This window comes from Phycodurus eques, chromosome 20, assembly GCF_024500275.1.
Source record: "Phycodurus eques isolate BA_2022a chromosome 20, UOR_Pequ_1.1, whole genome shotgun sequence".
NCBI classification, from domain to species: Eukaryota; Metazoa; Chordata; class Actinopteri; order Syngnathiformes; family Syngnathidae; genus Phycodurus; species Phycodurus eques.
In genome coordinates, this window is record NC_084544.1 from 8,297,262 (window position 1) to 8,320,761 (window position 23,500).

The 23,500-nt window shown below is 41.7% G+C and overlaps 1 protein-coding gene across 1 annotated transcript in view; it reads right to left on the reverse strand.

Moving 5' to 3' along the window:
- The window catches only part of csmd3b (CUB and Sushi multiple domains 3b), a 315,636-nt gene that overhangs the window by 180,715 nt on the left and 111,421 nt on the right, over nt 1-23,500 (reverse strand). Inside the window, exon 4 of the mRNA XM_061664276.1 lies at nt 11,423-11,620. Coding sequence (XP_061520260.1) covers nt 11,423-11,620 — 198 coding nt within the window. The remainder of the gene's footprint in view (nt 1-11,422; nt 11,621-23,500) is intronic.

Consider the following 23,500-nt stretch of genomic DNA (forward strand, 5'->3'; position numbering starts at 1 on the left):
GTCCTGACAAATACACGTAAATTCATCGATAAAATCGATTAATCTCCGAGCCCAATAAGCATGAGGGTTCATAATTATAAATGAATTAGAATTCACCGAGACATGACAGTTCATAATTAAAATGTTACTTGAAACTTTACCTGTACAGTTAATAAAGGTTTTATGACTGAATTAGAAGTCCTCCAGCATTACGGACTGTGTTCCACATACTGTATTTCTAAAACTCTCGACAGTGGAAGCCTGATAAAGTTTTCCACTGCCAGTGCTCCCCACAGACACATCCTGATCATAACCTTTAGCCCCGCCGCCCCCTGTTCTCCCCTCAATCCCCTTCCCTCCATCTTTCGATGTACAACTTCTTTCCCTGCCTCACCTCGCTTCCCTCTGATTGTCAGATTAAACTGTCTGTGCGTGTGTGCGTGCGTGTGCGCGTGCGTGTGTGCGTGCATGCTGGCAGGCCAGACACGCTTAGTGAGCATTAAACTGTCACACATTTTAAAAAGGAACAGAGGTGTGAAGCGGGGGAGGCAGCCATGTCGCGACTAAAAAAAGTAGTGTCAATTCCAAATATGTAATGCATGATATCTTACTAGTTACTGTCCTTTAAGATTCATTGACCGCATTACAAGATAGTAATCAGACACTCCACAAACAAGATGTTTGGTCAAGTTCTGATCTTGTCGAGCTGAGTTTTGTGTAACAGCGAGCCATCAAAATTCACTACCATGCTCCGCCCAAACACCATGACGAAAATTTAAATGATTTGCAATTAAGCGTCGCCCATCTGACTAGTCGTTAACCTAATAGCATAATTGCCCAAGTCATTTTTTAGTAACAATATCAATCAAAAATACCAGTTTGCTTGCTATAAATTGTGTTCCTTTTTTCTCCAGGTCATGGTAATGGTAAATACTAAATCAAGGGAACTGGACTTTTTGTTGAGCTTGCAGTGCCCCCCAGATTTTGGTAATTGTGCTATATAATATGAATTATATGTGGTTACAATTTGGTGGCAATCGGCCAAAATCTCTCGGATCTCCAAACCAAAATGGCTGACTCCCTGTAGGATTTCAAGCATGGCAGCTTGAGATTTTTTTGTGGTTCTACTCATGAGAGAAACGCCTTTCAAATTTTATTCTGCCAAATGAAACTGGCTTCGGGGACTGGATTTTCAAAACATTCGTGTTGCGCAAAAGAGTCACTCAAAATGGTGATTCATTTGGCCTTAAAGATTCCCTTTCCACACGCTAGACAATCACCGTGGTCATTCGCCCCCTCGCTCTCACACATTGGGTGCTTTCGGAAATTCAATCTGACGCCCTAACACTGCTCTAGAGTGCGAGTGTTCCGAAATGCAGAGCGTGCTCCATTTCTTTGAATTTATGAACGACACCGATTTGAGTTAAATCCACGTTACATGGATGCTGAATGAGGTCATTCAAATCTGCCGTCCTCCTACTTGACGCGCTGTCTCCCCAGGCAGAGCGGTCAGAGTGCGCTCCGCCACTCCCTGAGTGTGGCGATCTGAATAGATGAATAGTTTATGAACAGTCCAGAGGGTAGCAGAACACGCTTGGCCTGCCTTCTTCGTCTTTGGTGTTTGTCTCCTTTCTTCTTCTTTTGGAGTTGTAGAAAGTGTGGAGCAGAAGTTTGTCAGCATTCACAAAATATTTCATAAACTATTTTAAAAGCAACAAATTTACTTGTCGCACACGCGCGAGTCGATGAAAACTTTCTCAGATTTTAGGGGCAAAATGCAAGCATTTATGGGCAAGTCTGGAGCCCTGATTTAGGGTTTAGCTTCGTTCTATGGTTTGAGTCGCGGTTGGGGTTGTATTTGCGCCTGCTGATGAACAAATAAAACATGAAGATAAAAGATAAACCTTCATGTCCTTATGGTTAAAATTCTAAGACCAGATCAATTGCCTTCCCCCGGTCCTTTCCATAATCAAAATTGTCTTGTATAGTAAACCTTACTGACTTACTTACACCAAACTTAACCTTAAAAATGAGTCTTAACCCTACTCCTTGCTCCTAAACCCAATTGTTCCCCTTAAAGTAAGTCCCCACCTTAAAATGTAATAATTCTCATTACATCGTCGTGTTGTCCCTGCAATGTGACTGCATACACACATCTGTATTCACACAGGACACACATCGAGAGCGAACATCCTGAATCATTTAGTGGTTAATGAGTCCCTGCGGACTCCAGCAGTGCTACTCTCCTCTGCTTGAGATTGCATGTGAGTGATTTTGTGTCTTAGAGTGTGAGCAAAAACTTTGTGTGTGCGTCTTGTGTGTCCGCATTGTGTGCCCGCATTGCAGCGTCAGCATCCCAACGCGGGGAAGGAGCCATCGCGGTAAACACATTTTTAATCCAATCACATCACAGTTAAGTAAAGCGCATCTGACATAAGCCTTCTGCACGCGCCTCCGTCACCGCACAATGGAGTCGACCGATGTTTAAAGGGTAGTGGGACAACCTGAAAACTAAAAAAAATGTTTTCTTTATTTATTAAATTTTTTTACTGATACAATGCTGGCATAATTTCTGACAAATGAGGGGCCACAATAAAAGCTTTTGCAAAAATGTACAAGACATTTCTACGTATTATGCTTTGTTTATTTTTGATTAAATCCAGCCACTAATCCAACTAATCCAATTATTTATATATAGTTTAGTTAGTTAAGAAAAAAAAACACACAAAAAAAAGAAAAACACCATTCACATAAAATGTCAGAATTAAGTATTTCAAAACAAATAAAAACCAGAAATACTCAGAGCAAAGCCTTTGTGTAATAGAAAGGAATAGCTTTGGTGCCATCTTGTTACCAAGGAACTATATTGAATTGGTGCGGCATTGAGTTAGTTAGTCAGGCCATAACTTGGTCTAATAGGAAAGTAGTTCTTTGCCTCCAACTTGGGTGCATCTCTAGACAATTATAAATCGTTTTAGGGTGGCGTCAATTACTCACTGATTTTCGCGATTGGCAGCAGGGCTCGGTCTGTGTCCCCCGCAAATAGTGGGGAGCACTCTATGTGACAAATCTCAGAGAGTTTGGGAATATTAAGCAAAATTAATAAAATTTTACACTTAATTCTATGCATGATTAGTAGAAATTGTGGCCTTTTTTATTATTTAAGAAGCATTGCATATGTTATCTTTTTTTTTTTTTCAAATTTTGACCTACAAATGACATTGTTTCCATTGCAACTATGCAAAATGTCTATATTTGTTGTAGTAAAAATATATTTTTTGTGTAATGTGCTCACTCACTTTATGTAATTATTTTTTTTTCGTGGTGCACTGAAAATGTTGCTTGAAAATGGTCCAGCTGTGACGATATATAATGCATTTGCTATGTATGTATATTGAACTAACAGTGATTTTTACTCTTTCTGCAGCATCAGGTGGCGCCGCGTTCCAGTTAAACTAGACGAGCCAACTCCCATTACTGTGGTGCTTTTACAAGCTTGTTGCCACGTGCATCTTCATAAATAAACAAACGAATGGGTCGTATCAATAAATGAACAGCGTTTTAGCCGGAACGCACTCGCAGAGCCTGTGCTCCTGTGCGATTACGCTAAAAGATACTTAATTGGTTGTAGCTTTAACTCCAACAGTCGCTACTGTATAAAAGACATACAATTGTGTAATTGTGTTTATTGCCAAAATGCGTTTACTGATGTCCATCAAGCACATCTTCATTTTTAAACAAATTGGGTTTTCCAAGCTGTACATTTTTGATTGAATACAACTAAAGGACTGGGGGCTTTTTTTTGGGGGGGGGATTTCACATCATTACAGCCTTGGGACCTGCATTAAAAAAACATTTACCAAATGCAAACATACAAAGTGATGAAAAAAAAATTATGTTTGGGTGCAAAGTTTTGAAAATGAAACAAAGAGGTGTGATGAGAACTATGCAAAAGGGTGTTTGTTTCTAATAATAAGCCTTGCCAGAGTGAGTAACATGCAAAGTCCCAAGTTTTAACCTACAAGTTTCAAGCAAATCCCAAGTCAGAGTGACAAAGATCAAGCGAGTGATGTCGCCGCTAAATTTCAAACAAATCCAGTCAAGTCATTATTTGTGTTAAAAAAAAGTCAAGTCACACAATATTACGCTTAAAAATAAATGCCTTACAGATTATTTGATTGAGAAAAAAAACGCACTCAAAGTGTGCGTTTAAAACATAAATTCTCAAGTAATGAAATGTCCGTTATTTGTTACATTGAGTTCTTTAATAGCGACTCAGCAAAAACATACTCAAGCAGAAGACTCTCTGTAACTTCGTCCGCTAATAACCCAAATGAATAATAATAATAATTATTATTATAATAATAATACCCTTTATTTATAAGCAGTTTTCTGGTGCTGACCGGGTTATGTTGTTGATATGAAAATGGAATGATACTGGATTGTCAAAATGACACTCTGACTCCTAACTTAAGGGAAGGGGGAAAACTCTCTGTTGGGATGGAGAAACTGTCCACTTCGGGTAATGTAAATCTGGTGTCAATTAGGATAGTTTTGTGTTTAGTTTGAGGATATTCGAAATGAACCAGGAGTTTAATTCCAACATGCATGAGGTGAGGGTGGGAATGATGTGTTTGGTTTGTAGGATTGGTAGAGCTGGCTGTCATCTGCGAAGCAATGAAAGTGAATATAGAGTTTTAAAAAAAATGAGGTAGATAATGTAGAGCAGGTGTCCCATGATGGAGCCCTGGGGCACACCGATAGTGACTGGGGTGGGGTTTGATGAGATCCTTGACACCAATTACTATTTTACTATTATCTAGCACTTTGGGGCAATGTCAATTCAAAGGTCCGAATGAATGGCAGGTTGAACTGATTTATTCGACTTCCAAGGTTGTCCAACACACTTACGTGATACAGAGGGCTAAATTTCGTCCTTGTCCCTCCCTCCGATTGTTAAGACAGCATCCGCCGTGCCAGTAATGAGAGACGAGAACATTAGAAAGGGTGAGCTAAGAAATAAAATATGTGGAAAAGTGGAATGTGTGTGTGGGTGTGTGTAGTTGTTGAGTAGAAAACAGTGAGCAGGTCTGGAGGGGAGAGATAAGACCACTTCAAGTGTCACTACAAGACACTACATTGATCTGCGGGAGACGAGGCAAGAAGACGGAGAGGAGGGGCAGGAGGGTAGGAAGGGAGTGTGATTTGTGTGAATAATGGAGTTCTAAACACTATTCCGCATGCACTTAAATTGTTCTTATAAATGAACACGGCCCGCTATCTACCTGCCACATAAATAGAACCATTTGCAAACACCTAGCAAGGGAGCAAAGGAGTCAGAATTAAAAATTGTTTACTCCAAAAATATCCACTTAAAATAAATGAATTAGCTATTGTTATTGCCATATTTCTACAAACTGTGGCCGGTCAAGTGTCTATTTAGGGGGAGGCCTTTATTAATATTCAACAATGTGACCAGGATATTATAATTGATATCACCTTAAACAGGAATTGAAAATCAGATAAAATGGACTCTTACGGAGAAAGGCAATAAAACCAAAAGAACCAAGGCAGACGAGGTTGAACGAATACATCGCATAGCTCAGCAGAACATAATGGCCATGTCAGAAGCCCCTTTCGCACATACCATCGAAAGCAGGTTAAACACATACTGACGTTTTTACACAGTTGTTTTTTTAAATTATTATTACGTGAGAGACCCCAACTAAGATGAGTTAAAAATTGCCATGTTTGTGCTTAATTGTGTTTAGTTTTGTTTGGCGTTCAGCCTGGTGGACGAGAGGGTAGCCTCCCTCCGCCTTCGGGTGGGGGGGACGGGTCCTGACTGTTGTTTGTGCGTATGCACCAAACAGCAGTTCAGAGTACCCACCCTTTTTGGAGTCCTTGGAGGGGGTGCTGGGGACTCCATTGTTCTGCTGGGGGACTTCAATGCTCACGTGGGCAATGACAGTGAGACCTGGAAGGGCGAGATTGGGAGGAACGGAGGGTGTGTTCCAGCTACAGGGGCATCACACTCCTCAGCCTCCCTGGTAAGGTCTATTCAGGGGTGCTGGAGAGGAGGGTCCATCAGAAAATCAAATCCTGGATTCAGGAGGAGTAGTATGGTTTTCGTCCTGGCCGTGGAACAGAAGACCAGCTCTACACCCTCAGTAGGGTCCTCGAGGTGCATGGGAGTTCGTCCAACCATGTGTTTTGTGGACTTGGAGAAGGTGTTTGACAGTGTCCCTCGGGGAGTCCTGTGGGGGGTGCTTCGGGAGTATGGGGTACCAAACCCGCTGATACAGGCTGTTCGGTCCTTATACGACCGCTGTCAGAGTTTGGTCCGCATTGCCGGCAGTAAGTCCGTTTCGTTTCCAGTGAGGGTTGGACTCCGCCAAGGCAGCCCTTTGTCACTGATTCTGTTCATAACCTTTATGGACAGAATCTCTAGGCGGAGCCGTGGTGTAGAGGGGGTCAGGTTTGGTGGCCTCAGTATTGCATCTCTGCTTTTTGAAGACGATGTGGTTCTGTTGACTTCATCAAGCCGTGATCTCCAACTCTCACTGGAGCAGTTCAGAGCCGAGTGTGAAGCGGTTGGGATGAGAATCAGCACCTCCAAATCTGAGACCAAGGTCCTCAGTTGGAAAAGGGTGGCATGCCCTCTCCAGATCGGGGATGAGATCCTGCCCCAAGTGGAGGAGTTCAAGTATCTTGGGGTCTTGTTCACAAGTGAGGGAAGAATGGAACGGGAGATCGACAGGCGGATCGGTGCAGCGTCTGCAGTGATGCGGACTTTGTATCGGCCAGTTGTGGTGAAGAAGGAGCTGAGCCGAAAGGCAAAGCTCTCAATTTACCAATCGATCTACGTTCCTACCCTGACCTATGGTCGGGAGCTGTGGGTCGTGAACAAGATCCTGAATATAAGCGGCTGAAATGTGTTTCCTCCGCAGGGTGTCCGGGCTCTCCCTTAGAGATAGGGCGAGAAGCTCGGTCATCAGCTCGGTCAGAGTAGAGCCGCTACTCCTGCAGATTGAGAGGAGCCAGATGAGGTGGCTCGGGCATCTGATTAGGATGCCTCCTGGATGCCTCCCTGGTGAGGTGTTCCGGGTACGTCCCACCGGGAGGAGACCCCTGGGATGACCCAGGACCTGCTGGAGAGACTACGTCTCCCAGGTGGCTTGGGAGTAGTACGATTGTTAGCCAAACTGATTTCCAGCAAATTGAGGAGGAATAATAACACACCCCACACTACAGGATAATAACTCAGGTTAATCTTTCCGATCCAAAATTCAGGCCTTTTGATGACTTTTACTGCACAAGGGTTATAACCCCAAAGTGTTCTTTTCTTTTGAAGCCAAAATTGTGCAAATTCAAACGAAGGGTGGAAAGAAATACAGAAGCAGCTGCAGGTTGCGAGCCTCTGTTTGATGAACAGGTTGTGTGAGAGGATTCCAGCTGCCGCACATCATCTCATTAGCACATGCCGCCATGGCAACAGCATCAGCAGCCATATCCAGAGCCGGGACTGTACAGAGCAGCCGGCCTTTATGTACTGTAGAAAGTGACTAATGAGACGCAATGGAGCCCTACTGCAGAATAAGTATAATAGTGACTGATTCTAATGAACTCAACCAAACATTTATTACATATATAATGGATTCGGGACAGCCATGTAAATGTTTTTGCATTGAATATTGAGGACATATACTGTAGAAGTAATAGCAGAAGTGGAAAGATATCTGATGTTAAAAAAAGATAAAAGAATGACATTTATGTTTACAGTTAGCTTCAATGTTTAATTTTTAGTACTTTCCCCGCTAGTATTGGACGCCCACACAAAAAGGGTTTGTAACTATCGATGCCACAAGATGGCGTCAAATAACTTTTTTTTATTAGATAAGGCTTCGGCTTGATGGAATGAAGCTCCTCCCCTCAAGATGGCGCCAAAGTACGGCCTGAGTACAAATACAGCGAATAGGTAAGTTTTTCAGCAAATAACGGAACATAAGTTAAGCACAAAAGTTCAACAAAACAATCAGCTTCAAGTGAAAAAGCCGGTCATACAGCGGTGTCGCTAGATGGCGACGGCAAAACATCTGGCCACCATCATGATCCAAATAATATTCTGATTTGTGTTCCAAGCACACACAAAAAACATGTTTGATTTATTTATTCTAAAAATAGATTACCCGGGTTGTACCGGTCATAACTTGAATTTAGTGCATGACCAAATGTATAAAAAAAAAAGCATGCCGCCCGCTGGCCTGTGTTCACGGTGGTAGCTTAACCCCTCTTAGCCTCGCTGACAAGAGTGACAGAGACATTACTAATCCGCCAATGACAAGTGGCTTTTCCTGCCTCCCAACATCCCCCATCCACTTTCCCTTCCGTCGCCATGCAGAGAAACTTGACATCGGTGGAACGTATATTGGTTTACTAATACCTTTATCAGTTGTATAAATAAATACTGAGATAATGTGTCTTCAATACGACATTAAACTATATTAACTTGGAGTTTGCAAATAGCCAAGTACTGTGAGACATTCTCGGGTGTTAGTCAACCTAATATGTTCACGCTTTAAGTATTTTAAGGAATCATTATTTTTTGGGATTTCTTTTTAAAACCTATCCTGTTATTCACTGGAAAAACATATTCTTAGAAACACATTCAGTAAGGAAATGCAGGGTCAATTACCGATACGTAATACTGATGAAGCGATTATAAATTCACAGTGGTGCCTTGACTTACGAGTTTGATACATTCCATGACACGCTCACCTCAAAACATTCAGATCATCTTCCCCCATTGAAATGAATAGAAATGTCATTAATCTGTTCTAGCCCCACCAAAAACACCAACAGAAATTTGTGTCACATGTTTTTTAATTTAGAAAAATAACAGTCTACACATAAAAAAAACATACATAACTAACAATTACATAAACTATAAAAAATGAAACTGTGCATTACCATTTCATGCTTCAATCCCCTTTTTCATTGGGTTCCTTCTGGTGTGAGCACATTGGTCACAAGTGGGTAATATAATACAGACACACTGTACATAGCTATTACACTTATAAGACAACCAAGTAACTCACTAAACTGTCTAATCGTTGTTTTTCGGAGACAAAGAATACAGGTACACGTCAATAAATTAGAATACGGTAGGAAATGCCATTGACTTCAGTACTCATACATTATATATATTAAACACTTGGGAAAATACTTTTCGGAGGGCACATTCTTGACTAATGTATCCATTAAAATCATGTTCATGGTTTCTTGATTGTTTGTTAGGTAATATTCTAGTTTCTAGAGATGGTGAATTTTGGGGTTTCGTGTAACTAGTATGTGGCCTGCGAAGATGATAGGTTTGACACCGCTGCTCTAAATTGTCCATGTGAATGTTGTCTGACTGACAGTATGTGCCCTGTAAATGACTGGCAAACAGTCCAGGGTGGACGCCGTGCGTCTTGCCCAAAGTCAGCTGGGATAGACTCCAGCTCACCCATGGTGCTTATGAGTGAACTGAGCTTATGAATGACAAGTGCTACAGAAAATAGAGGGACAGATAATTGATTGTGAATGTTCCCGATTAGACGAAACCCCGAATGAACACTTTACCCTCCTCAGCCACTTCTAGGTTTCTTCAATTACAAGAGGGAAGACCGTCTATGTATTGAAACATGCAATGCTCCTATTTGTACTTGTTTGTCAAGTTCAAGCGGTTCTGTCACCCCCCCCGTGCTGCAACTGCACCGGACCCCCCGCTATTGGCGTGAAACCGGGACTTGCAACATGTCTCGATGATCGACACCCACTGTGTTCTTCGGATGAATGCGGGCAATTAATGGACTCATTTCGAGGATAGCTGGGTCTTGAGGGTTGATATAAACGAGAGCAGGAATCGGTTTCACGCTGAGATTCTCTCACAAAAACCATGTTAGGGTCCTGTTATGTTGAGGGGCTGTCTGGTGACTCATCGTGAGCATTTGGTTTGACACCACTCAGTCATCACTAGTCACTTTTAATCACATTATACTGAGGTTGTGTTTGTGTGCGACTGTCATTTTGTGTTGGCAAAACTCGGTGGTGAGGTGGCACAGCGGGAGTCCAGGAAGCCTTCTAGTTTTTTTTGTTGAGTTGTAGACTCATGTATTTGACTCATGTAAATAACACCTAATGAATGTGCAGATACTTTGTGTGCAAGGATGATTTCACATAACACTGGCCTGTTACTTTATTACTTTTATTTAGTAGTACAGTGTGCAGTAAACAAGCATTAGCAAAGGTTTTGATCAGTATCAAACAGGTTGTGTGCTGTAGGGTTATGGGTTTGGTTTAAAGATTAGGGATTGGGGATCATAGGTTTACATTTAGGGATTGGGGTTCAGTGAAGTTCAGGGCTGGAAGATTTGGGGTTAGGATTTGAGTTAAAGATTAGGGGTTGTTTTTTAGGATTAGGAATTAGTGATTGGTATCAGGGTTGACCGATCATTGGGTTTGGGGTGAGAGTTAGGGGTTGGGTTGTATGGGGTTATGATTAGGGGTTAGGGATATGATTTGGAGTTATAGTTAGGATTAGTGTAAATGTTGGTTAGGGTTGGTGCTGATATGAAGGGTTTAGAGTTGGGGGTAAGGAGTAGGAATTAGGGTTTGGATTGGAGTTAGGTTTTGACGTCACACGTTTGGGTTAAAATTAGGTATTAAGGGTCTACGGGTTGGGCACATGGGGTTACATTTAGAGATTAGGAGTTAACATTCAAGGTTGAAAGGGTTTGTGTTGGAATTAGAGTTAGGGAATGGAGTTAGTGGTTAGGATTGTGATTAGGGTGTGTTGAAATAGGTGGGTTACAATAAAACTTTTGGGGTTAGGGGATTATGGGTTATTATTATGGTTTGGATTATTACATTTTAGGGTTGAGTGTCACCTGCAGAGGTGCTGTTGATTCCCTCTCTATAGAAGAGCAGAAAGTCTGCTATAGGAAGTTGAGTTACATCAACGCCATCAATACGACATTGGCAATGATACGGGAGTTCAGAATGTTCAAAGCAAGAGACTAGCCTCAGAAAGTTGCTTGATTTATTGGTGATTTAACCCATTGTCAGAAATAAGGATCTTCTTATAAAAATTATTTTCCTTGGATCAAAACAATACATTGTACAACTTTTTGGCCTTCAAAAGGTGTATGCTGCCAAGCAAATGGAATTTGGTGGAAAGGTGTCATGAAACATGGGTAAAATTAGTTGTGGCATGACGAACAAAGACAACAATCCTAGATACCCTTGCCCGCACGTGCGCACACACACACACACACACACACACACACACACACACACACACACACACGCACACACACGTGCATGTGAACGGCCTTTCTCACAATTCATTCAATACAACCGCAAGAACGCATACACAAGCATGCTGGACGGCGGCGTGTACCTCGGCAGACGGGAGCGGGGAAGTCCCACACGGCTATGTTCCCGGCATTGAGCACGCAGGTGAGCGTGGCGTGGCCGTCCAGGACGTAGCCGGACACGCAGCTGTAGCGCACGCTGTCCCCCACAGCGAAACGCCTGCCGCCGCTTAGCACCGCTTTGGGTGGGACGCCGGGGTTCCCGCAGGACGTACTGTGAAGTTCTGCGGGTAGAGACGACGAGAGAGGGAGTTAGTTTAGCCGGGCGGAGCATCTGCAAATTTATGGTCATAGATGTGGACAATGTATCCCGCTGGAGGGTTTATAGATTTCAATTAACAAGTGGTTGACAACTGGAATGGAACTCGGAGGAGCATAGATTAAGTAAATCCCGGCATTTTTATCTGTAAAGTATTGTTCCTGGGCTCGAGGAAAAGTTCCACTTTGTGCAACACAGATGTGAAGCAGTATTCGGAAACACTGCATATACAACTACACATCCACATGCAACTACTTGGAGTCTGGTGGAGATGGGACTCTTCCATTTTGACTCAATGAGGTAAAAAGGACTTTCCAAAAGTTGGTCAAGTCAATGCAACACAGATGTGAAGCAGTTTTGAGAAACAGCGCTTCCAGAATGTTACATACATCAATGCTAATTTCCTTTACCCCATCTATTGAGTTCTGCATTATACCTTAGCATGAAGCTATCCGACTAATATTAGGCGATATTATATGGTTTGGTTAGATATTGGTGTGTTTTATAATGTTCAATTGTTAAATTTCAACTGGGAACAGCTTGAAGTAAGAACGCTTATTATTTGAAGATCTGTGTGAGCAAGAGCGTCTCAATTACATTTCCATAAAGTGATGTTATACATTATACATTTCCCTTTCTTTGACAGTGAGAACATAAGAAGAAGTGCCCAGGAATCATTTAGAGTGTGTTTTAATACATTTAAATGTTTAAAGCATATGGGAGGGTTAAAAGTACTGTTTAAAAATATTAATCATAGTCTTGCTATATTGCAGATGTTCCCTTATCTGTAACCTATTCCCTGCAATAAAGGGTGGTTCATTGTTGTAGCGTATATAATTCAAATAAAAATGTAATTAATTTAGGAGAAAAAAATAAGATCGCCGCGACACTTGCGTTACATCCGGTTTACCGTAAGTCAAATTTAAGTCAAATTGTTAAAATGAAACTAATGATACCTATTAAAGGGGCTCCATGTCACTTTTTATGTGGATAAAATGTAGGGAAAGTGACGAGAAACCTTTTTATCAGTCTCGTAATTTGAAGGTTGCTACACTTTATGATATTTTGAGTTCTAGATGACAGAGGCCTACTTAAACTCAGAACACACACAAAATACAACCAAGTTGAATGTTATAGTATATTTAATATCTACAAGGGATCTAGAGGGAAGCACAAAGGGTTCTAACTAAAGAAAGAAAATAACACTAATAATGGTAAAACGTGAGCATTTGCTGCGTCCAGTGCGGACGGGAGAGAGAGTGAGAGAGGACAAAGTTGAGATTTTGTCTGGAGCTAGTAATTTCCCCAAAATGATTAGGCACTAATATTGTAGTCTGGCAAATGTTTTGCCGCGTCTACTCACGACCGTAGGATCAAGCTGGTGGGTCGTAGTCTCTCTCTGGAAGTAGCTCAGGAAGCAAGGCGACATATTTAGTTGCAGAAGAAAAACATATGTAGAAAAGTCAAACAAAAAGGAAAGAGGCGGAAGAAGAAAAATTCTTGTGCGTCACGCCTTCTTGGGAGAACAGGACCATCTCTCTTCCTGCCTTTTTTGCGTGGCTAGTGAGCAGTTTCAGAGTTATCCCGCTTGGCTGGAAGCGTACCTTCGCAGTAGCTGTTCTGATCGCCTAGTGGCGGCCCACGGAGAGGCTGGGAAATCGAGTCTCTATACCCAAGGCCCGCGGTTACCGAGCCGTGGCCGAACAAAGAAAGGGCGGGCGGGGGGGTGGCCGAAGGTCAGCCCGGCTGGCGAGCTGCCAGCAAGACAAGAGGACAGAAAAAACACAAGAGCAGGAAAACCCACGAGCGCCACGGGCGTGTCGAAGAGGGACTGAGAAGACCACTCCCATCATCTTAAATCTTGTCTACAAATTTGATAAAATGGGTTTAAAATCATAAATTAATATAAAATAACCTCAATTCGGTACTCTCTCTACTCACAGGTCAAGGACATGGAATGTTTATACTTTAGTTTTGGCAAATCAACTGGCTTACAATTCAAATCACATTTCATGCTGCTGGAAGTCAAATCAAGACAAACAATTCTCAAAATATCACAGCTGCGTTTGTAAAGTTGACACAGTGACACAGACATCAAGGCATACATTTGGAATAATTCTGCAGTGTTCGTGAAATATCAAAACAGACATTTTTCCTTGGTTAAACATCAAATGAGAATCCGCCCTGGCGCCTTGCGCGCACGTTTGGATATTAAGCAAATCGCTTGTTTCTGTATTTGCATCCCATCGTCGATCAGGTCCCTTTTGGCCTGTTGTGAGTTCAAACGAAGAAAAGACTCTTTGATGACTGTAAACCAAGATTTCGAGGGGACCTGCTAATTATTTTAGGGTCCAAAGCGTCTTGTTGTGGGAGTGTCACAGCAGGGCGGCTTCGAAGGCTGCAGTTAATCAAACCGTGGGGAGCCACTGTGTCATGTCTGCTACAATGTAATTGGTAAAAAATGAATAACATTTTTGGACCATGTTTACAATTGAAGCAGTTATAAATCAAGTGTATCCTGGTGGTATAGCATAAGATTATAATGATAATTAGCAATTCATCTTGATTGTTCTGATAAGTGCCATGCATGAGGCCCTGTGGGAAGTGAGACTTTCACACTCTGCCAACAGGAGTCAAGGCCCGTGAAGACGAGCAGATGTTTGCCGCAGTCATGTCCCGCCGTCTCTGCCAGCACGGACCACCACGTCCTGCGAGGGCATTTGTGTGCTCTCCGGTCGTAGCGGCCGGATGCCAAGAAATGTTATTGAAGTTTTTAGATTCAGTCGCCGAGGAAAGCGCAGTCGCTGGGACGGAACTGACTCTTCTTCCCCCTCCTTGACAAGTATTTCAGCACTGTCAAGGTGCAGGATATGTTGAATGCAAATGGTCTTCTGAGAGCAGGCACCATTATGAAAAGCAGAATCCCTCGGCGCAAGTCAAAGATGTCAGATGTCATCAAGATGGGAAAATAGGAAGGGGAGGGAAAAGTAGGTCTGAAACTAGTGGCTGCAGTGGGGGACTTCCTTTTCAAATGATTTATGGAAAGTCATCAAACTTTGCCACCATTCTCCGCCCACGAGCAATTATTATTATTTATTTTTTAAAATGTTTCACATAGTAGCGATTTGGTCAATTTTGTCGCAATCGGACAAAATCTCTCTTAGGGAGTCCATCTTTGAAGTAACCCAGAAAATGGCCAACATGACATATTGTCTTTTTTAAACCAAAATGGCAGATTTCCTGTATCTTTTTGGACTTTTTTATGGGTCTACTAATAATAGACAACTACCAAGTTTCATGTTCCAAGATGGATCTGGCTTCGGGATATGAATATTCAAAAGGTGCCTGGTAAAAGCATTTTCCGTGAGTATATATGTACCGTATATTCTTCCTGTGTCTTTCCAGGTATGGGTTCTTCAGACTTTTTTGGAGGTCTAATCACACCTACTGAATTTTATGACGCTAAGTGAAACTAGGCGGCACGGAGGTTAACTGAGCGTCTGCCTCACAGTTCTGAGGACTAAGATTCAATCCCCGGCCCCGTCTGTGTGGATTTTGCATGTTCTCCCCGTCCCTGCGTGGGTTTTTTCCGGGCACTCCGGTTTCCTCCCACATCCCAAAAACATGCATGGTAGGTTAATTGACTGGGATAGGCTCCAGCACGCATCCGACCCCAGTGAGGAGGAGCGGCTCAGATAATGGATGGATGGATGGATAGATAAGTGAAGCTAGCTTTGGGAGCTGAATTATAAAGTTCTGAATTGTCAAAGTCCGGACAGACGCAGTTTCTGGGGGTATGTATGTATTTTTACTGTATACACCATACAGTATAAAGATGACATTCCCCACTGCAAAACTCCACAAAACTCAAAATGTATCCAAATCAGATGTAAATTATCAGATGGAGCTGCGCTGAGATTAAAGTTAATGTTTCTCCCTCAAGATGCATTTACTGGTGCATATGTTGCTGGCAGATGCGTACTGTATACACACTTTCTGTAGGCTAGATGTGCATCGGAGAGAGAGAGAGAGAGAGAGAGAGAGAGAGAGAGAGAGAGAGAGAGAGAGGGAGGATGCTACGAGCTATAAAGCAGGAGACTGATGGGGGAACAGGGACCAGCGCCGCTCTTACAGTTTCAGCATGATTGATACAACGATGAAAGTGTGCAGACACATTGGATTTAGGGAGGTTGGGCAGCGGGGCGCCGAAGGGGTGTAGTGGGGGGATGATTGAGGGGGCAACAGGGAGGGAGACAGATGGGTTGTTTTGGGGAAAGAAAAGAGGATGCTGGGTGATCTCTGAAGCTCTCTTGCGAGGGAGCATTAGTGGTTAAGGCTTGTGCTTATCGCCACAGCACTCAAAACCAACCACATCACCTTATTGCAAACGTGTTGCTGCGAGAACGGACACCATGGCTAACGTTAGTGTCAATCTTTTCTAGTTCGAGCCAGACTTGTGTGTTGTGAACAATTTTAGCATTAGCCTTCCTCATCCATAGATGGTGGAAAATCCCTTGTTCTTTATTTGTTTTGACAGTTTAAAGACACCAATAGGACAGAAGTAGAACAGTGACACCGTTGTGGCATGTACGGTGAGCACACAGCATTAATAGAGGCATACTTGTGTTGTTAGCACTATAAGCATTCCGATTTGAGAGGAATCTTAATGCAAAACACGTTGCAATGAGCACGGACACCAGAGCTAACATTAGTGTCATATAAGCAAGGCTAGTGTGTCTCAGTAATTTTGGTTGAGCCGTTCAGTTAAGAAAAGCACGTAGCTTTGTTGTTAGCGTTGTTTTTAGAATTCCTAGTTCACAGATGCATTTTGATGCTGACGTTTGTATTGTTACGAGCAAGGCCAGTTTGTCTCAGTTCCTGTGATTGCCGCACACACCGTGCAGAGAAGCCCAATGATGTGTCATGAGAACTGTTTTGAGCTTCTTCTTTTTTTTTTTTTAACCATTTCTAGTTTACAGGAATACTTCACATCTATCACCTTGTTAATTCTAAACATGCCGCAGTGAGCATGGCCGTTAGCCTCAGTCATTCCAGTACGGGCAAGGTTAGCATGTACAGTAGTACCATAATTTACTCATGGCCCAATTTAGAATTATGTATTTTTCAGTTACGAACAGTGAAATGACTAAAAAAAAATAATAATAAAAAAAAAAAAAGAGGAGAGCGACAGTCACCGATTCACTTTCAGCGATTTAAACGTAACCCCTCCCAAAATGTGGTGCTTTTTGGGGAAGCTGGGATGGATTAATGGCATTTCAATTCATTTCAATGAGGAAATTTGATTTTAAAGACAAATAAGTCAAGTTTATGGTCTATTTAAATTGAAAGAACCTTTTTTAATGGCGTTTCAGTACTCGATGTAAGCTATTCTATTGAGGGCTTGATTTTAATAAACGAAAGCATGTGTTATTCTTCACTATTAATGTACATGTCAATGGTTAATTACTATGTAACAGTTGTTTAATTACATGGTAATAGATGTAAGTACAGGACCACCCCCCCCACCCCCCACCCCCGCTGAGGAGCCAGTGGGCGGCGACGATTGATCGCCATCATGCAAATTAATGACTTCTAGATCGCTCATTTAACGTCGAGACGCCTCGCTATTGTTGCCAGGGAGACACTCATCACTCGCGCGAGACGTCCCTCATCCTTTCCCGAAAAGCTTCCTCGATATGAATAGCATCCATTACTCCGCTAATGAGGGCCGCCGCACTTAAAACTTTTTTGGAAAGGAGAAAAGGAGGACGTAATTGACTTAATGCCGGGATAAATTTCCCCCCAAACGAGTCTCGGCTGCAGAAAAAAAACGTAAAAAAAAAAAAAAAAAAGAAAAAAGGAAATTACATACTTTTATGGACAGTAATTAGTTCAGTTCGAGCTTCTCTGTGGAGTCTTTTAGCGGGAATGCCGTCGCTGTGGACCCTTCGCTGACCCCCTTATCTCAACGCAGACATGCAGGGTCATCCATCATTGTGGCTGCCCCTGGATGATTGGATGTCGGGTTGCGACTTGTTGGCCTATTGATTTTGTACCCCCGCAGCATTGGGATGCTAGTGGTGGTTTGTCGTCCTATCAGAGACACCTTTAATACCACACACACACACACACACACACACACACACACACACACACACACACACACACACACACACACACACACACACACACACACGAGCTATCGCCACATTCTTTCATCACTTTTTCCATTCGGGGTTCCATGAAATGACATTCCCTCATTCCAGTTGTTTGATCTCTCTCATTCCTATTCTCTTACAAGACATTGAACCCCCGCTATATTGCGGTTTATCTACAACGCCCCTGTTAGATTGCATATTTTTTTCCAGGCGTTCACATTATACTGTATAGGCAAGTTCAAATTTAGAGTTGCATGCCTTGAGTTCAGCAGCAAGAAGAAAAAATGTCATCTCCAGTGAGAGAATATACAGTATGCCTGTGAGTATTGTAGTGTACTCTGTATGTGTTACTGCTCCCTGCGTGTTTGACTGTTTGATGGTGCAAAGTTACTGTAAAATCTACGCAAATTTCTAGGCTAATGTTGACGGAATTTTGCCTTTTGTTATTATAGTTTTTGGGTTGAAAATGTTATGCGTTTAAATATACTGTGCAATGTTTAACAGTAAACTTCAACCAGGAATGACAAATAAACAACTTGAAGCAAGCACACTTTGGTTCTAATTTGGACACCAGTGCAAAAGACTGTTTTTGTTTCCTCAAAGTGATGTTATACGATAGTCTCCCATTTCTTGACAGCATGAGAGAGTGTGGACAGGCACAAAGAAATACAGTGGATGCCCGCTATCGGTGGGGGATATGGATCAGTGAACGGTGAATAGCAAAAATCCACGAATAATTGACATTCATTTTATAATTGCCATGATTTTTTTATATTTTGATAAAATTATAATAAGCAGAGGATCAGGTCCCCGAACAAAATTGTGAATAAGCAGGGGATTGGTTACAAAGAAAACAAAAACAAGAAGCAGCAGGGGTTTCCCCAAAAAAATGTGGGATAGGCTGTGAATAGGTCAATTCACAAATGTTGACTTCTAATATGCGGTGTTCCACTGTAGTTTAAAGCGTGTTTCAATAAATTGAAGTGTTTTTTTTTTTTTTAATAGCAATGCCTTTAAAGCGAGGGGACGAGTAAAATAATAATAAAAAAAGTTTTATATAGAACACCATCAACTGGGATAAAGTGGGGATTCACTGTATCATTACGTTGTGAAAGTAAATCTGTCTTTGATCTGTGAGTTTATTGTGGATATTTCATAGTTCCATCACGACACTTTATTCGGTCGCCAGCAGCCATGCCAGACTCTTTCTCGGTGGTTTACTGCTGCGCGCCCTCAATTATTTATCTTCACCTTTTCTTCCTCTCTAATTACTCCCTCCATCTTTCCATCTCTGCCTCACACTTCCTCACCCCTTACCCCCCCCCCCGCACTCCTCTCCAGTCCACCACAACCATCATTCCGGTCTCAGTCGCTTCATTACAAGCTGCTGCTTTTATGGCCCATCTGTAGACCGATCTGCATTTGTCACACGCACATAGATACGGAGTGTCCGGGCTGCAGTCATCTAACCCCCACCGCACACACTCAGGCAAGTGTTTACCTGGACTTGTATTTCTCCCTAGATAAGCAATTACAGTTACGGGAACAAAAATAATAAAGGAACGATGGAAGAAAAGTAAGAACGGTGCCCATGCTTTCCCCAGCTTTTAGTGAGATGGATGATGTGAAGAAAAAGAGCAGAGGCGATTCAATGACTTGAGAAGTTTTTGCACCTCCGTCAGCACCAACTTGGATTAAGGATGAGTCGACTTGTTTTTTTTTTTTCCTCAACAGAACAGATATGTGAAGAAAACGCGCAAGAACGCATGCAAGATCCATTTAACACGCGTGACGGATGAATCCAGCAGAAAATCCGTTCGAATGCATTTTCCGTGAAATGTATCACATTTGGAGGAATATTCAAATTAGGGGTGTTCATTTCCTCAACTGTTCTTTCAATAATCTTACAGGGGGAAAAAAGAGACTGTTAGACTCATAAATTGCTGAAGTTCACTCTAATTTAATATTTTTCAAAATGTATGACTAGCTTTTTGTTTTAAAGTGCAGTCTCACTGGATTTCCATTGCAGCTCGTCTGATACGTTGCCTATATCTGGTTAACAATATTGAGTTTAGTTTGCCTGAATGGAAACTTCCCCATAAATTTACATGCAATCCTCCTTCCTATTCAATTCAACCTTTATCGTGCCTTATTAGAAAAATCTCAAAGCACACTACCAAACTAAAATTTAAAAAATATTCCTGTAAATGTTATGCAGACTAAACCATCCAACAACGGCTACTCTACCACGCACAGAGTAGCAACAGAGCATACAGCAACACTAACAGGTAGGATTCATGGTATTTCCATGCTAGGAAATGAAAAAAAAAAATGAAAAGAAATTAAAAAGCAGCTAATACAGTAAATCCAATGTTGCCTCACCTTTGAGTTTTGTACTTCTTTAAAAAGTTAGTAGTATTTACTATACTTATTCCTGTTTTATTTTTTATTTTTGTGGTGTTGTCAAAGGTTTAAAGCTCATCCTCCAAAAGTGCTCACTGAACTCCAATGTATTCACAACTCACGCACACATTTCCCCTGCAGAGGCATGCCCCCCCCCCCCCCCCCCCCCCCGTTGCCCCAGAACCTTCTCTGCCTTCTCATCCTACCATGCATCAAGTTCAAAGTACTCCTTCTCGCTTTCAAATGCTTCCACACCCGCCTGGCCCCTTCCTACCTCTCAGAGCTGCTCCCTCACCCGAGGTGTACAAATACATTACGGTAGCATTCAGATGTTTTCGGTATGGTTCAGAGGTGTGTTGCAAACAAATACAGTGCAGCTTAGCCTTTGGCTAGCGTACGTCCTGATCGGCGATTTTAATTTCAGACAGTGGCGGGTGACAATGAAGTGGACTTGGATATTTAGTTTTTTTGTGGAGTGGTGTGGAATCACTGCATTAGCGAATCCTTCCTTCATTTTGGGGGGAGAATTTACGACGAGCAGTTTGCAGTTGTTTGTCTCATTTTAAATGTCATTAGGAGTGTTCCTGTTTACACAAAATAAACACACTTATGTTCTGCACTTTGTTCCCTCACTGTACTCAATGTGTACCGAAAAATAACCTTACAACTTAAACTCAAGGTACGTAACGAACCGTGTACTGTTGCATCCATTGCCGCTTAACTAGAACCAAGCCTCGGGGGGATTGCGGGAGAACTGTTTCCATAGCTGCCATCTCCCTTTCCAATTCCAGGATGGCCACAATCCCTAAAAGTATCTCTCAAAACCATTCTAAGTGAATCATTTTCTTCGGTTTTCAATACAAATACTTTTTTTTTTTTTTTTAAATGAATGCAGACTTGTTTCGGAAAAGTGGTTTCAGAAAGATATAAAGAGATTTTTTTTGTAGCTGCTTTTTTGATTATTGAGTATTGTGAGATCATGAAATGATGATGGGTTTAGTCACACATCTTTTGCATCAATATACACATCCATCTCAAACAGATTGATAAGCTCCGCTGGAAAACTTTTCAGCAGTCGGCAAAAGTTTGTAATGATTTTTTTCCTTTCAGAAGACGTGACATTTAGTGCTTTCAGCTCTAATATTTGTGATATATTAGCGGTATTGACAGTGGGAGTACGTCTGCCTCCCTTCACTTTTAATAAAGTATGCGCCGAGCTGTCATTCAGATGTGTGCTCAAAAGCAAATTATTATAATGCCCCACAATGAACTGAACTCACTCACTCACTCACACACACACACACAAACAGACAGACAGACACACACACACACACACACACACAGACACACAAACACATACACACACTCAAAGAGATAACGGCCATATTGGATGTGTGGCTTTTAAATGAGAAGATAAATGCAGCGACGAGCGAGTCACTGCTTAAAGAAAAATGCAACAAATTTCCCACCAAAAGCCTTAGAGGGGTTAGCTTACAAGCCCGCTATTTAAATATGATCACAAAATGTCAAACAAAAGGAGGACAGACAAGTTGGAGTTTGTCAAATTTGTATCTGATATATCCACCAAATGGAGCTACTTTGTACCAATATATAGCTTCTGCAAGGCTTGCTGCTTAAAAATGATAACTGTGGGTTGCTATTGATGTTGGGTAATGGCGTTTATGTACACGTCAGAGGGGAGCTAAGTTTAGCCTGGGTTGTTAGCGGAAGTTACGAGGAGTCTGCCGCATGTGTATGTTTTTTGCTGTGCTGTATGGCTATTAAAAGCGCAAGATAACAAATGACAGAAGTCCCATTAGTTTTGAAGCTTACAAAAAAAGTGTTTTGGGATCACAGTTTGCAGTGTATTTAAAGTTTAAACTATTAATATAGGAAACTCTAAACAATTTCGTGGGGGGGGGGGGGGGGGGTCAACCACTGTTATTTAATTGCCTCAATTACTTATTATCTCGGTTTGCTGTACTACACAATTTTATCATGATGGTTGCATTATTTTTCATTTGGAACCAGCGTTAATACAATATCAACTTGAGTTTAACATCCTGTTTTGGCATTATTCCTTCATTTTGGCTGCATGAATCCATATTTGGCTTCGAAGCGTTACGATCCAATCTGCCTAAACTTAACCCGCCACGCTAGCGTGTAAAGGTCAAAGTAGCGTTTCGAAAACCCGCGTTGTCAGCAAATAACTTTCACACAATGGCCCGGTGCAATCTTACAAAGACAGGTTGATGAACATCTCTAATAAAGCTTCGATTGTGGTTACCTCGGCGCTGGTGTAATTAAACGCAATTATCAGTATTTATGGGGGCAGCAACAGAAGGGAGGAGGATAAAGAGGTTGTATCAGACGACATCTGGCAGCTGTGAAGATGTGTTTGGACCCATGCTAGCGTGTTGCTAATGCTCGATGAGATCAAACAAAGGACCGGGGGGCAAAAAGCTGTGAACATCTCGCACGGTCTTTACTTTATTATTACGCAGCAACTGCACCTTCATCCCTGCAGCGACCAGGACTCTGGCTTTATAATGTTGATAACTTGATGTTTTATGCGCGCCGTGTGAACAATTTGTCACAGGGTTAGCTGTTTGAGAAGTTGGTAAGAAATGCGGGCAACTTTAGCCCAGATAAAGAACAGGCTAAAGTTCACGTTTCTGTATTTAAATGTACTGCAAAAAGACATGCTACATAAAATCGTCAAAACAAACAAAAAAAAGTATCAGGTTGTTTTTTTCAATCAGGCCAACTCATTTGAACTACTTTCTGGTCTTTCGAAGACCTCGCTAAGGCCAAACAATCAGTTATATAATGATTCATAATGATATATAATTTTGCCATTACAACTCATTCATTATTAATGTCTCACCATGTCAATGTCCGCGTAGAATATGATATATCAAATTAATGCCATTTATCTATCTATTTATTTATTTATCATACACATTCTAATGAAGCCAACACTCTGTTGTATTTACTGTGCTGCAAATGAAATATAAAGTAAATAATACAACATGATGAATGGTAAACATTATAAATGAATTTTGCTATTATGGCTCATTCATTTTGAAAATCTTAATTTTGGACTACGTTATACATATCAAATAAATGCTAAAATACTATTCATACTACTAATTTTATTTTAACCACCACACCGTTGTAGATATTGTGTTGCAAATCAAATCAAAGAATAAAGTAAATAATATATCGTAAGAAATACCAATAAAAGTAACAGTACACTAAGGTATCAGAATTGCGGCACGGTG